Source organism: Drosophila gunungcola (assembly GCF_025200985.1).
Source record: "Drosophila gunungcola strain Sukarami chromosome 3L unlocalized genomic scaffold, Dgunungcola_SK_2 000009F, whole genome shotgun sequence".
In the NCBI taxonomy this organism is placed as follows: domain Eukaryota; kingdom Metazoa; phylum Arthropoda; class Insecta; order Diptera; family Drosophilidae; genus Drosophila; species Drosophila gunungcola.
The window spans coordinates 1,803,372-1,816,420 of record NW_026453181.1 but is presented as its reverse complement, the minus strand read 5'-3'; the positions used below and the strand labels follow the sequence as shown (position 1 = coordinate 1,816,420).

At 39.5% G+C, this 13,049-nt stretch overlaps 3 protein-coding genes across 5 annotated transcripts in view; 1 reads left to right on the top strand and 2 right to left on the bottom strand.

The window, feature by feature from the left end:
- LOC128259911 (glypican-6) overlaps nt 1-1,099 on the bottom strand; it is a 42,565-nt gene extending 41,466 nt beyond the window's left edge. The window contains exon 1 of the mRNA XM_052992543.1: nt 377-1,099. Within this exon, the coding sequence (XP_052848503.1) occupies nt 377-686 (310 nt within the window). The 5' untranslated portion in view covers nt 687-1,099. The remainder of the gene's footprint in view (nt 1-376) is intronic.
- A 1,246-nt stretch (nt 1,100-2,345) lies between these two features.
- LOC128259930 (ATP-dependent DNA helicase Q5) lies at nt 2,346-6,105 on the top strand. The gene is given in 6 exon segments (XM_052992568.1): nt 2,346-2,449; nt 2,512-2,588; nt 2,590-3,811; nt 3,885-4,348; nt 4,396-5,776; nt 5,842-6,105. Coding segments are annotated over 6 exon segments (3,351 nt in total). The 5' UTR covers nt 2,346; the 3' UTR covers nt 5,946-6,105.
- On the bottom strand, nt 6,067-12,686 carry LOC128259924 (uncharacterized). 3 transcript variants are annotated; one of them, XM_052992558.1, is made up of 5 exons: nt 12,449-12,686; nt 7,546-7,603; nt 7,316-7,422; nt 6,785-6,945; nt 6,067-6,726 (listed from the first exon to the last, which is right to left on the bottom strand). In XM_052992558.1, the coding sequence occupies exons 2-5, from the start codon at nt 7,565-7,567 to the stop codon at nt 6,489-6,491; spliced, it is 528 nt and encodes a 175-aa protein (XP_052848518.1). In that variant the 5' UTR covers nt 7,568-7,603; nt 12,449-12,686; the 3' UTR covers nt 6,067-6,488. The 3 variants fall into 3 exon arrangements, with proteins under 3 accessions (XP_052848518.1, XP_052848519.1, XP_052848520.1); XM_052992559.1 differs by having other exon boundaries at nt 12,541-12,686; XM_052992560.1 differs by lacking the exon at nt 7,546-7,603.
- Between the last annotated feature and the right edge of the window lie 363 nt (nt 12,687-13,049).

The following is a 13,049-nucleotide window of genomic DNA, read 5'->3' as shown; positions in this document are numbered from 1 at the left end:
TTGGGGCCTATCATCTAAAATTATATATATATGTTAAGAAAGTTGTTTATATGTTATGGTTTGTTTTTTGATTATGTTTAACCTCATTTGATTGTTAATTTTGCAATATGAGTTACAACCAAACCAAACTTCAATTATATTTGCACTTTGACCAATGCAAAGACCTCGTTTTCTTATCACATCAAATTAAAATGTGCGCTATTTTATTGGCAAAGCGTAAGGGTCGGCAGTAAGAGATAATGAGTAAACTAAAGAGTGAAACTAACTTCATAGCAACTCTTTGTGACTGCATAATAATTATTATAATTTATGTTTTTATACATAAATAATTTCACTTGTACAAGTTTTATATAGCAACAAACTTTTATTTACTTACCGTTACTTGGTTTTTGGGGAATCTCGATGGCATCAATTCCTCTCGCCTGGAAAATGTGCGTCACAGCACTGCAATTCGGACTGAATTGATCGATGATCGAGGACCCTCCTACCACGCCCCCCACCGGATTTGGGGCGGCAAGGGCGGCCACTTGGGGGGCGGGGCCATTATCGGCTTGTGCAGTGGTTGGAAAGTGGGTGGTAAGCAGTAGAAGAAGAAGAGGACTGCTGAATATCACAAGGCGGGTGGTTGTTGATGCTGTTGCTTTTCTTCTGCAATGCAGATATTCATGTTGTTGTTTCTTTTGCATTTTAAAACTTTTAATAACTCTCTTTTGGAAAGAGATATCGAGAATAATTTCGCCGGCTTTTGTTGTTGATTGGCTTTGACTTGGATTCAATACGCTTTGCTTGCTGTTTGTTTATTTTGCGGTAAATATGTTTGGCAACGCAGACACCCACACAAACAGTTCGCACACTAATTCACTGCTCTGTTTGCCGGCATTATTATTATTTTAATTTTGGTCGTTTGCTCAGAAGCGATTAAAGTGCAGGCATGATATTAAGCCGGTATTAATAACTATTAACAAATAGCGGCACGGCACACGCACTGCCAGCACACACACACTCTCACGAACACACACACGCACCGCAACGAAAGGCGAGTTAAAAGCAAGCGAAATGCGGGAGAAAGCAGCACAGAGCGTGCTCGCGAGTCGGCCCAAAAATTTCGACTGCGAGCAGTGAACAAACATCATTAAGTATCGATGTTTGGCGGGGAAACACCGATGTTTTTCAATCTCCACGACGACTGCCAATCGATAGTTTGCTACTACTATCGATGCTCTTCAAGTTATGGCCTAGTCCCACAGCGCACCATACGCCAGCGTAAAAAGTTTATTCTTTTTAGTTTGACCAAAGTTTGGTTCTTATGTTCTTACTGTCAGTCAGCTTGTTGACAAACGGAAACCAATTCAAATTTAGCCCGCCAACTTGCAACTGTATTTAATCAAAACAACACAAGTGGCACATATATGGATCGGGAACATTTTGTAATCAACATTGTATTATTGTTGTACTTTTTGCTGATTTTTTTTGGTTTTTCCGTCCAATTTTTGATCCGACAATACTAGCTCTGCCAACTCCAACCTACAAAGATTAAATTTGTTATTCCTTGCGCCGGGAATCTGCCTGTACTTTTACCCAGAGAAATCGTGGCAGCGCTTGGCCATTTTCTGCTATTTTTTCGTCGATCTGAGTACCGGGGTGAAAAGTGTACGCCGGTTATTTGCCTCTCACCTTCTCTCATATCGGGCGTACGGATTTCGTCGATCTGAATACAACTTCCACACTTCTTTGAACGGAAGGTCCATAAGGTTTTGCCGTTCCAAAAATTTTCCAGTTAGTCCGCCGTTAAAATTGTACGGACTTTGACGGACTAATTTATGCGATAATTAGCGGATGTTTCTGCGGTGCAACCCTCTTTCCACGCTGTCCATCCCAGAAAAACCGTTGGGATTTTTGATAAAAGTAAAACTCCGGTTTTCACAGAGCACATCCACCTTCCCATATCAGCTGATCTTAAAAACATAAGCAAATATGGTTGACCTGTTGACTTTGTCTACATTTTGACGAGCCACAGCTGTTCAGATCAGCTGAAATCGGAAGGAAGAGGGTTGATGTGCACTGTGGGAATCAGACTTTCACATTTGTTGAAAATTACAACCGTTTCGAAGGGATGTACTTTCTACAGATGTCATCGAAATTTAAACAACATAGTGTAGGACTTATTTAACCGCAGGGATGGGGCATCCATAAGCATTTGCACTATCGGTTACCTTCGCCAGCGATGCCATCCCTAGCTGGCCGCATTACCCATCGCTAAGCCAGCTGTTTTGGCGGCAACGAGTTTTTGCCCCAAAGAAAATAATGTTTATTTGAAATAAAACGCAGTAGGACGTCGGCTTAAGAATGACCCAGGAAAGCGCCGTGCACGAGGCGCTGAAAAAGCATTTCGGCCACTCGAAATTCAAATCGGAGCTTCAGGAGAAGGCCGTGAAGTGCGCTGTCAAAAGTGAATATGGGCCAACTTCTTACCCAATCTCGTAGATAATACCTCTCGTGATTCTCTTCCAGAAAAACAGGATGTGTATGTGTCGATGCCGACGGGCTCGGGTAAATCCCTGTGCTTCCAGTTGCCCGGATTGATGTCCTGAGAATCAAATAACCATTGTTTTTTCACCGCTTTTGGCTCTGATCAAGGATCAGATAGATCATTTGACCAAACTGAAGGTGCCAGCGGATTCTTTGAACTCCAAGATGAGCACCAAGGAAAGGGATCGTGTTATAATGGATTTGCGGGCCGTGAAAACGAACCTGAGGTTTCTCTATATCACACCGGAACAGGCTGCTACCAAATTTTTCCAGGAGCTTCTCCAAACACTTTATAAACACAAAAAACTGGCATATTTTGCAGTGGACGAAGCCCATTGTGTCAGCCAATGGGGTCATGACTTTAGGCCTGATTACCTGAAACTGGGGGAGCTGCGTTCCAAATACCCGGACATAACCTGGTTGGCATTGACGGCCACAGCTTCTCGGGAAGTCAAGGAGGACATATACAAGCAATTACACCTCCACCAGCCCGTGGCTCAGTTCAGCACTCCCAGCTTCAGAAAGAACCTCTTCTACGACATTGTGTACAAGAACTCCATAGAAGATGACTTCCAGCACCTGGCTGACTTTGCCCGACATTGTTTGGGCGATCCCAAAGAGTTCAAGGAGCAACCTAAAGCGCAAAGGGGTTGTGGAATTGTATATTGTCGAACTCGCGAGCAGGTGGAACGTATGGCCATAGGAGTGACCAAACAGGGAATCGGAGCAGTGGCCTACCATGCTGGGCTGAAGACTGGGGAACGCACCGAGGTCCAAGAAGCCTGGATGCGGGGCGATCAACCCATCATATGCGCCACCAATAGCTTCGGCATGGGTGTGGATAAACCGAGTGTGCGCTTCGTTATCCACTGGGATGTGCCGCAAAACGTGGCTGCATATTATCAGGAATCTGGTCGCGCTGGTCGCGATGGCTTGCAGTCGTATTGTAGATTATATTACGGACGGGAAGATGTCCGGAGTATTCGTTTCTTGCTTCAAAACGATGCCCACCGAGCGAGGGGTCGTGGCGATAAGGAATTACTCACGGAAAGGGCCTTAAAACAGTTTGAAAAGATAACTGAATTCTGCGAGCGAACAAGCTGCAGGCACAAGCTTTTTTCTGACTTTTTTGGAGATCCTGCTCCGGATTGTAATGGTCAATGTGATGTCTGCAAGCGCCCCAAGAAAGCAGAGAAGGCACTTGAGATGTTCCATAGATTGTGTATGGATGATACGTTCAAGTCGCACATTTCGCTGCAGGATTGCGCAGATTTATATGAGGGTAAGCTTTGGAAATGCCATTTTAACAATAGTCCTGTGAAAGTCATTTTCTTGTTCCTAACCCAATCTATTAGGTGGTCGACCTGGAATAAAGCGTGCCGCCCAGGAGTACGCAGACGGTGAATCCGGCTCAGGTGACGATTCCGGCCAGAGTCACTCCTCTATGGCCAAAAAAGCGAAAAGGGAATCCGAGGATTTTATAAAGCAGCAGTTCAAGCTACGAAAACAAATCAGCGCAGCTCGGCAGCTGGAACAGGAAACTGCCGCCCAAATCACTCGCATCCGACAGGCGGAGGCCACTGAAAAGAAAATCGCCGGGCTTCAGTCAACTCACAGGGAGAAATACCTCACAGCCATCATCGATGCACTAAAAGCCAATGTGGAAAAGTGCAAGGACGAGCCAGATCAGCAGCCAAGAAGTGTACTTAAATACAACGACTATGAAGCCATGGCAGTGGATATGGAGTACGAGGTTTTTCGACAGCATAAGGTGGCCAATATGTACCGACATGCCTTAGTAAACAGGTTTGAGTAACAAGTTAGCACAAAATATAGAAAAATGTAATATATTAGTTTTCCTTATAGATATCCACCATTAAACAACTGTCAGGAAAGACGCAATTAATGCCGCTTTTGCTGGATTATGTTCCCAAACCGGAAACTAGCTCCAAAGGCGCTTGGACTGGTGGAAGTGTGGCCTATTTTGAGCGAAAACTAAAAGAACTGGAAGAACAGAGACCCCAAAGTCTTAAGGAGGTGCCAAAAGCCTTGAAGGAAAGAAAGGGATTCAAACAGGAGAATAGCAAGCAGACTTCGATATCCTCCTTTTTCAAAAAAGAGATTAAAGAGGAACCATCCGATTCGTCTAACGAAGAAGATGTTGGTATTAAAGAAGAGCTCGAAGAAATTCAGAACGACAGAGAGGTGAAGGATACTGAAGAAAATTCTCCCAATCATGTCAAAGACGAACCCATGGACCAAGAAAGTACTGATCCTGAAGTTGAGCTCGATCTTCAGCCAGATAGCATAATTGGCGAAAGAAAATTCAAATTGATGTCCAACGGCGATGGAAGTTATGACACCCATCGAAGGAAGAGAGTTTCTCATCAAAACCAACCCAAAGAGATAGAATCAAAAAAGACAACGTCCAGCATGCAGAACCTATTTGGTTCCTTTAAAAGCGACTCCGACGAGGAGACTTATCCACATTCTATTGGTTTTAAAACTGCCCGACAAATGCTTGATGAGAGAAAAGAAAAGTTAGGCAGCCCAACCGAAGAAATTGTTCTTAAAAAAGATGAAAATAAGAATAAATCAGAAAATAGGCCCGAAACTGTTGGCTTTATGTCAGCCAGAGAAATGTTAGAGAAAAATAAGCTTAAGGAAGGGGAGAAAAGGGAAAAGTCAAGTTACAAGCCTGAAACACTAGGTTTCATATCAGCCAGAGAAATGTTGGAAAAAAACAAACTTAAAGAAAAGAGTTTGGACAAAAAAGATTTAAAGGAAAATAAGTTAGACAGTAAGGAACCAAAGGAAACACTAGACGATGACGTAAAGAAATCTGAGAAAAAGGAAGGCAGTGATAGAAAATCACAAAAAGAAGTGCCGAGAGAGGCAAAATCCGACAAAGATAGGGTTAGAGATTTGAAACCTAGTAGGGGTGAGCCAAAAGAATCGGAAAAGCATCTAAAAGAGATATCATCCCGAAGAAAAGACTCAAAGGAGGCACTATCGGGCTTGAAACAAGAAAGAAAGGACTCTTCCCAGAAAAAGGATCAAAAAGAATCCGACTCAATAAGAAGTTCGCAAAAGGACACAAAGCCAGAAAAGAACCAGCAAAAGAACGATGTGAGCAAAAATGTGGTGCAGTGGCTCAATCCCTACTACAAACGAAAAATAGCCACCAAAGAACTGTTCAAAGCTCTGGCCAAATTGCTTACTCAGCGCATTTGCGATGGAAGCTTGGGTATGATGTCGGCGCACTATCTGTCAATTGTCTTAAAAGTTAATCATTAAATTTTTTGTTTCCAGGTGACGGAGATGCTGGAAAGTGCTACATCAAGGAGACTTTTCATAATCTGCAGATGATCAACAACGATCAGGACATTGAGAAATACTTCATCAAGTCCAAATGACTTCTAAGAACTCCATACACCAGCCGCATGATTTCATCACAACGAATTGTTTCGCCTTGTTAACAGATAAAGAATCTTTTTTTTTGTTAATGTTTCGTTTTGTATATAATAAGAACCTAAATTATGGATTATACATTAAAAAATATATATTTTTCATTTCGAAAGTTTCAATAGTAATTAGAAAGTTAACTTTTTGTTTGTGAAAATACTCGCTTGTACAAAATTTATTTGTTGGATCTTACATATTAATTGGATTAGATAAAACGTTCGTGATGCTCGATGTATAAGGCTTATAAAAAAACAAAACAGGGCAGCCGATGCGTAAAGAACTTTAAACCTTCTCGGACGTCGTTTTTGTACATTTTCGATTCGATGATGGCAATTCATATGTGTGTTTTTCTTGGGATTATAATTAGCTGGGAGACGGGGATGTGACGGGGTTCTAACGACTAAGTTGGAGCCATAAATATTACGGTTCCACGATTAAGAGAGAATCGAGTGGATGCCTCTTTCTCGCCAAACTTCTCGTCATCCAGGTCCAGGTCATTCAAGATCGCCGTGAACGCCGAAGCGGATGGTGAGGAGAATGTCCAGCAGGAAGACCAGCGAGGTGACCAAGGCAATCGAGGCGGAAGCCATCACGAGGTCCAGACGATGCATATTCGGGTGCCAGTAGTTGCGGTCCTTGGTTGTGGACCAATCCCGGAAGAGCAGAGCGGTCACGGCCACAAACATGACGAAGCCCACCAGGGACCACAATGTAGCCGTGCGCCAGGGTGTCCTGTTGGTAAAGAAACCATACTTAACCATTATTTTTTTAACCCCGGTTCCGTACTCACAGATCGCCAAAGAGAGCCATTATCAGGTAGATCGCCGTGTAAATAGTCAGGGCACCAAAGGTCACATAGCAAAGGGCCATCACTCGGGGCGTAATGAACACCCGCAGGTGGGAGTTGGTGGCCGGCTCGTCGATCAGGCCCAGGCAGCATATAAGCAGGCACTATTGACAAATAAGCACATATGGTTAGTAGTAGGTTAAGAAAATAGTTTTAAAATTAAATTGTAAATTTATAATAAAATAAAATAAAAAAATGTATTGAGATTGGTCATAAATTCCATTATTGACTTTGTATTAAGTCCGGATACTTAAAATTTGTTATTGCCAATTAATTTTCAAATTATTATAGCCCTCTTTGAAATAAAGTTTTAGTGCAAGAATCATAGGACTTGAATTTTGACTGTGTGACTTATTTATTGTTATTGTATAGAAGCCAGCAGCTTTACTCGCTCTTTATTTATTTGTTATAATTTTAAGTCTGTGCAAAACTGCGAACTATTTTTTGGATTAATGTTATGACCAAACAACTCACCAGCTCCACAATTTTGATGCATATCAGCGTGTAGGTGGCCTTTTTGTTGCCATGGCTTGTGGCAAATGAGTTATCATCAGCGGGCGACATTTCGACGCGTGAGATTTCTGCAGCAAGCAATTAAACAATTAATTAATTAAATAACACTAAAAAAACAATTGGAAACTTGGGCACTTTGGCATTTGCTCGGGACGTAGATACAATGACACTAAGATTCGTTGTATATGTACCTATCGATCGCAAGTAACTCATTTTTCTGAGTCTGTTGTATGCGTATCCGTTCTCGACCTACAGAGGAAACTGAATCTTTAATTTTGGCTTTTTAGTGCTCAGCAAAGTTGGGTTTAATGACCATACTTGGCCTCCGTGTCTGGGTTATCGGATATTTGTTATTGGATGTTCAGTGGAGCGTGCAAGCAAACATAGCTAAACAATCTACGTTCTGTTGTGGATTTGTGTCAATTGATGGCCGAAGGTCTCCCACACTAAACACATCCAGATGCAGACCAAATTGATTAAGGGCACATTCTGCGATGATCTCATCTATTGGGTGTGTGGGACTTTTGGGTGGGGCTTACACCTATTTAGAAATATTGCCCGCAAGGTACTGAGATGCATACTAAATTCAAGCTGGGAATGCGAGCAGCCTACGTGAGTTTGCAACAAAATGTCTTATGCATATTTCATTTCAGCTATAATCGATGTCACTTCATCTATAATTCCATTAAAATTAACCAATGACTACAGACCGACAAAGGGTGGCTTCTGACGCTCAATTGTCACCTTTTTGATTCTGTTTGTAAGTGTTATATATTTTTATTAAATATTCTAAACTAAAAGAAGTACCTACTAAAATGATTTCATTTCGAAACAGTTACTATCTGAGATACATCTACGTATAGCATAAGAATCAAAGAATGAAATGTTTTATTTTTTCCTGTTATTTTACTGATAAAATATTTTAATTTTATTCTAGTATCCTTAGTTTTTATAAAATCTAAAATATAGCTGTTACTTAATCACATCACTATCTGTACGGTGTTATGCATTTTGTTTGCACAGTGCAAGAGTTATTAACGTAAAACTTACAAACTTTTTTTTTTTGCACTCTAATGAAGGTAGAAAAATCTTAACGATCGGATGGCTTTAACCTTTAGCATCCATAGAAGACTTTTTAAATAATTATTAGCATTTCTCGTTGATTTCGTTGCCTAATATGATGTTTTTATATTACTAAAGTGAGTATATATATATATATATAGCTATATATATATAGCTATACCTGCACGCTGAACACGTTAACAAATGTGTTGCCTATCGGAAATAGTCTAGCCGAACGTACAATTTTATGTATAAATGCAGGGGGTATTGAAAGTTAGCTTCCGTTCTGGTTTTAATTTTTCTGTGTGTATTGGATCTTCAAGCACTTCATAAGCAACAATGGAATCGCTCCGTGGTTCTGTCCCCTCATTGATTAAAGCTAATTGCATCACACAAAGAACAAAACAAAGAGCTCAAATTAGCCAAAGGCACGCACAATAAAAGAGAGAAGGCGGGAAATGGTGAGGGGATTGAGCTAGTTAACCCCGAGATGTGTAACCCCAAAAAACACAACTAAAATGCAAGTGGAAAACCAAAAAAAAATATGTAACTCAAAATGAAACTGGAAACTCAACTCAAACCCTAAAAAAAGGGTCACGCATAACTTTCACTGCGGAAAAGGAATGGGAAAAATAATGGGAGGGAGAAAGGTATAAGCTACAGAGGGAATTAAAGAGAGAAAAGAAGTATGGGCCCAAGGCACTCCCTAAATAAAAGTAAGGGTTTGGAGTAATAAGCATTTTAGTGTCTAGGTTCTGGTTGCGAAGATAAATAACAAATAGGCAAAAGAATTCTACCACTAATAGAAATACAGTGGTACGAAATGGAGTTTTGTTAATAATTAATTAAGAAATATGGGAAATGCTGAACAGTTTTTATAATACTCCAATTACTCAAAAGTAATTTTACTAATATAAAAAAAAACAATATCTTCATAACTTTAAAATTAAAATTTTTGACAATGTGTATAAATATGTTTCAATATTTAAAAATTCTTAGAAGTACAAAATGCTTAACTGTTGGTGGCTAAAAGTATTCATATTTTAATGCTTTAAAAGTTTGTTATGCACCCACAAATTTCTCATTAAGATAAGTATAAAACTAATACCATTAAAGTATCAAAATAATACCTATGTGGTTTAAGAATAAGGCCTTAGACTTCTGTATTAGACTATTCGGCATAGAAATTAATATAAGAATTATAGGGTTTATATTATTTAGTATTGAATTATACTTATACTTAAATACTGTTTGTAGTTTATTTTTAAGACATAGTTACTAAAACTAAAGAATTAGAATTTTTTGGGTGTACAACACAACTACCTAAAAACTCCATATTCTCCCTAAAAAATCTCCTCACTCGTTTTCGGGTATGCGGCTCTCCAAGATTGGAATTCCAGCGCTTAACTGTTCGCGTGTTATTGCTAACGAGTGCTTCACGTTTTGGCCCACACTCGAACACCCCACAACACCCCTCTGAACCAAAAAAAAAAAAAACAAGTTTTCTTCATCTGCGCTTAGAAGAAAGCCCAAAAAGCAGAAACCAAACAAAACACACGCAACAAGCCACGAAACACAAAAAAAAAGGTAAACAAATCGTGTTGGCTAAGAAAACTTGTTTCAGGCACTAAGAGAACTTGGCTTGAAGAGATGCAGAGTGAAGCTAAGAGAGGGCGACTACCTGCCACACCTGCGTATTGCGTTTTGCCCGCGGAGAGGATATTTTCTCGCAAAGGTAGGCACAACTTTGCGGCCAGCACTGTGAATTAACCTCGTTTCGCTTTCAGGCTCAAAAATGCCTTTTGTTTTATTTGCCTTCTTGCAAGCAGCCCTATAACTGGTCTGAGTTATGGGTCAATGACTTGTTGTTGTTCTCGATTCTCGATTCTCCGTTTTGTTTTGGTTCTTGGCTTCTGATTCTATCCAAGAAATTTGCCCAAGCATTCCCCAACCTTGGTTTGCCTAATTAAGTCTCATTTGCAATTTCCTGAAAACCAGAGATCCAAAGAGAACTATCTTTCATCTTTCGATCGGAGCCAACTTGGGCAATTGAAAAATGCAACAAAACTTGTTTTCAGCCTTTGCCGCCCCCTTTTGCGCCCCTCGGGCGCTCTGCCTCCCCCTCACACTTGCTTTGATATGCACAACTGCAAACTGGTTGCAAGAGAAAGAGAGACGGCCAATGGGGGAGTGAGAGGGCAGAGCCACCTCAAATGCATACATATATGTATAAGGCGCCTACTGTACTTGGTCATCGCCTTAGTTTTCTCTCCCGCCGAAGGGCAGTTCGCGATTTCCCAGCTGCATTTTCCAAGCAAGGGTATTTCCTAAGTTAAGGTATATACTTCTTACTTTAACCCGTAACTATTCTGCTTAAAAATGAAATACACCGTTAATATATATATATATATATTTATATATATATCTATATATAGCGAAATCTACAAAACAAAATATTTTATGATGGATATAAGAGATACAAGTTCATGTCTCAAAGTCATTAAGTTTAGCTTTCTAATGGAAAATATAATGTGTAAATTACTCAATAGTTTAAATTTAAATTTATTTAAATTTTAAGAAAAAGGAGTAAAGATTAAAAGTAAAAATCTTGTGATTAAAATTTAATTTGTATAAAGTTTCATAGAAGTGTTTGTATATTTTAAGTTTTGTTATACTATTACAAACATTTTAAGAAGTTGCATATTCTCCTTATAAAATATGATTACTTACTTCCCTAATCTTTCAAACTCTATTAAGCTTATTGTACTTTTCAAATCATTTTAAAGGGTATCTGACTATTTAACTGACTGCATTTTTTGCAATTGTTTTCCATGTTCTTGCCAATAGTTGCTACTGTGTTTGCTTTTACCTTACTTAGTCCCATTCCACTTTTAACTTTAGCTTGGACGTTGTTTTAGCCCTAAACATGCAACGTTTCGGGATATGGGCGGATTTATGGGGGAGGTTGGCTCTTGGGGGAGTTTTCCGGCGGCTCCTTTGAGGGGTTGCTTGCAAATTCACTGCCAAAGCAATTGGCTAAGGGTCGTCGGGATTTACCATTGGTATACTGGGGTTACTGGCACTGAGTTATTTTGTCATTGTTTCGTTTCGGGCCTGTCATTGAAGGTCAGTGTCTATAGAGGATATTGGTATTGGATTGAAAGGGTTCAGTTGCCAAAAAGGAACACCTGCGCTTGAAACATGTAACTGAGTGTTAATATAAATAGCATTTACGGTTATCACATTCATTTTGGCAGACTTTTGACAGAAATCAAAATAGTTTTGAGCCTTTTAAGTTAAGAAATTATACATCGAATTTAAAAAGTAAATTATAATTGAATACATTTTAAAGTGGTACGTTATACATTACAACAAAACAATCAAATTTTAAGTTCGTTTAATGAATTATTTAAAGATAATCCATGTCGTGGTTGGATAGAAATAGTGATAGGTTCAAAAATTATTTTATAATTGCTTTAAAATTGGTAAAACAATATTGTATACATGTTAATAGTTCTACTTCTATCAAGTTGCTTTAAAGCTCAGTTAAGTAAATATTTTGTCGTGGCATAAGTATAAGTATAAGTATTTGTCACCTAATTAGAGCTGCATCAAAGGGGAGGGGCCGCGTTGATGGTGAGAAAACTGTCTGTGAGTCACGTTAAACAAACTAATTTGTGTTAGCCAGTGTTGTTGTTGTTTTTGTTCTGTGTGTATAAATTGTGCAAAATTAGCATGTCTAACAATAACAACAAAGTGCTGCGATCGTCTTGCTGATGTAGTTGTTGTATCTGTGTTTATTGTACAATTAGCTCTGGGTGGGGCCCTCCGATCTCACAGACTCCATTGAAACGAGAGATCTTTGGGGGAGAATCGAAACTGCGACGGAAGCTAAATAAACTTCATTTTTGTATGTGTGTTTCTATGTTTAGTGCATTGTCAACTCTTCTAAAAGTTAGTTACTGCCGAGCAAACGACAAACTGGTTTTAAGATTTACTCAGAATTAAGTTACTGTTTGGTTACTGTATTACATTTTTCAAATTTTCGTTGAGTTTTTTTGCAGAGAGGTGCGGAACACAAGTGCAGCCAAATGTTTTGGGTTAGCTTTTTAGTTATATCTCACACTAAATGCACAAAATGGTGAATGAATTTGTTCACGCGCGCTAGATAGTTATTTGGATTCAGTGTTAACTGCGACTTAGAGCAGAAATTGAGTTTTCGAAACGCTCTGAAACCGACGACACGCCAACGACAACTGTTGTAACCTGAACCCAAAACCGAATCCAAAACCGTTCCAAAGCCCGCCAATCGAGCTCTTGGGCCACAGCCCCAAGAAGCAGAGAACCAGCAGGCTAAGAGAAGGCCAATGGGCTTAAGAGAACCTCAAAGAGAGCGTTTGATACGCCTAAAACGTGTTAGAGCCAAGTCAAATGTTTTTGAATGCTGGTCAAATATTGAATAATTTTGTGGCGGCTTACAAATTAACACCTGCATGTCTTGCAAATAAAGCAACTAATTTCGTGCTTTGTTTAATCTTTAAATGCTTGATTGGGTATTTCTGTGATAAATAACTGATGTATAATATTTTTAAAAAATTCTCGGTTTTGAGGGAAGCGACTGTTCAGAGCTTTT

Excerpts from the sequence above, each read along its gene's own strand:
- LOC128259924 (XM_052992558.1), bottom strand. The coding sequence starts at position 7,567 with ATGAGTTACTTGCGATCGATAG. Across the intron at positions 7,423-7,545 it reads GAGTTACTTGCGATCGATAG|AAATCTCACGCGTCGAAATG; the intron begins GTACATATACAA and ends TGCTTGCTGCAG. Across the intron at positions 6,946-7,315 it reads GCATCAAAATTGTGGAGCTG|TGCCTGCTTATATGCTGCCT; the intron begins GTGAGTTGTTTG and ends ATTTGTCAATAG.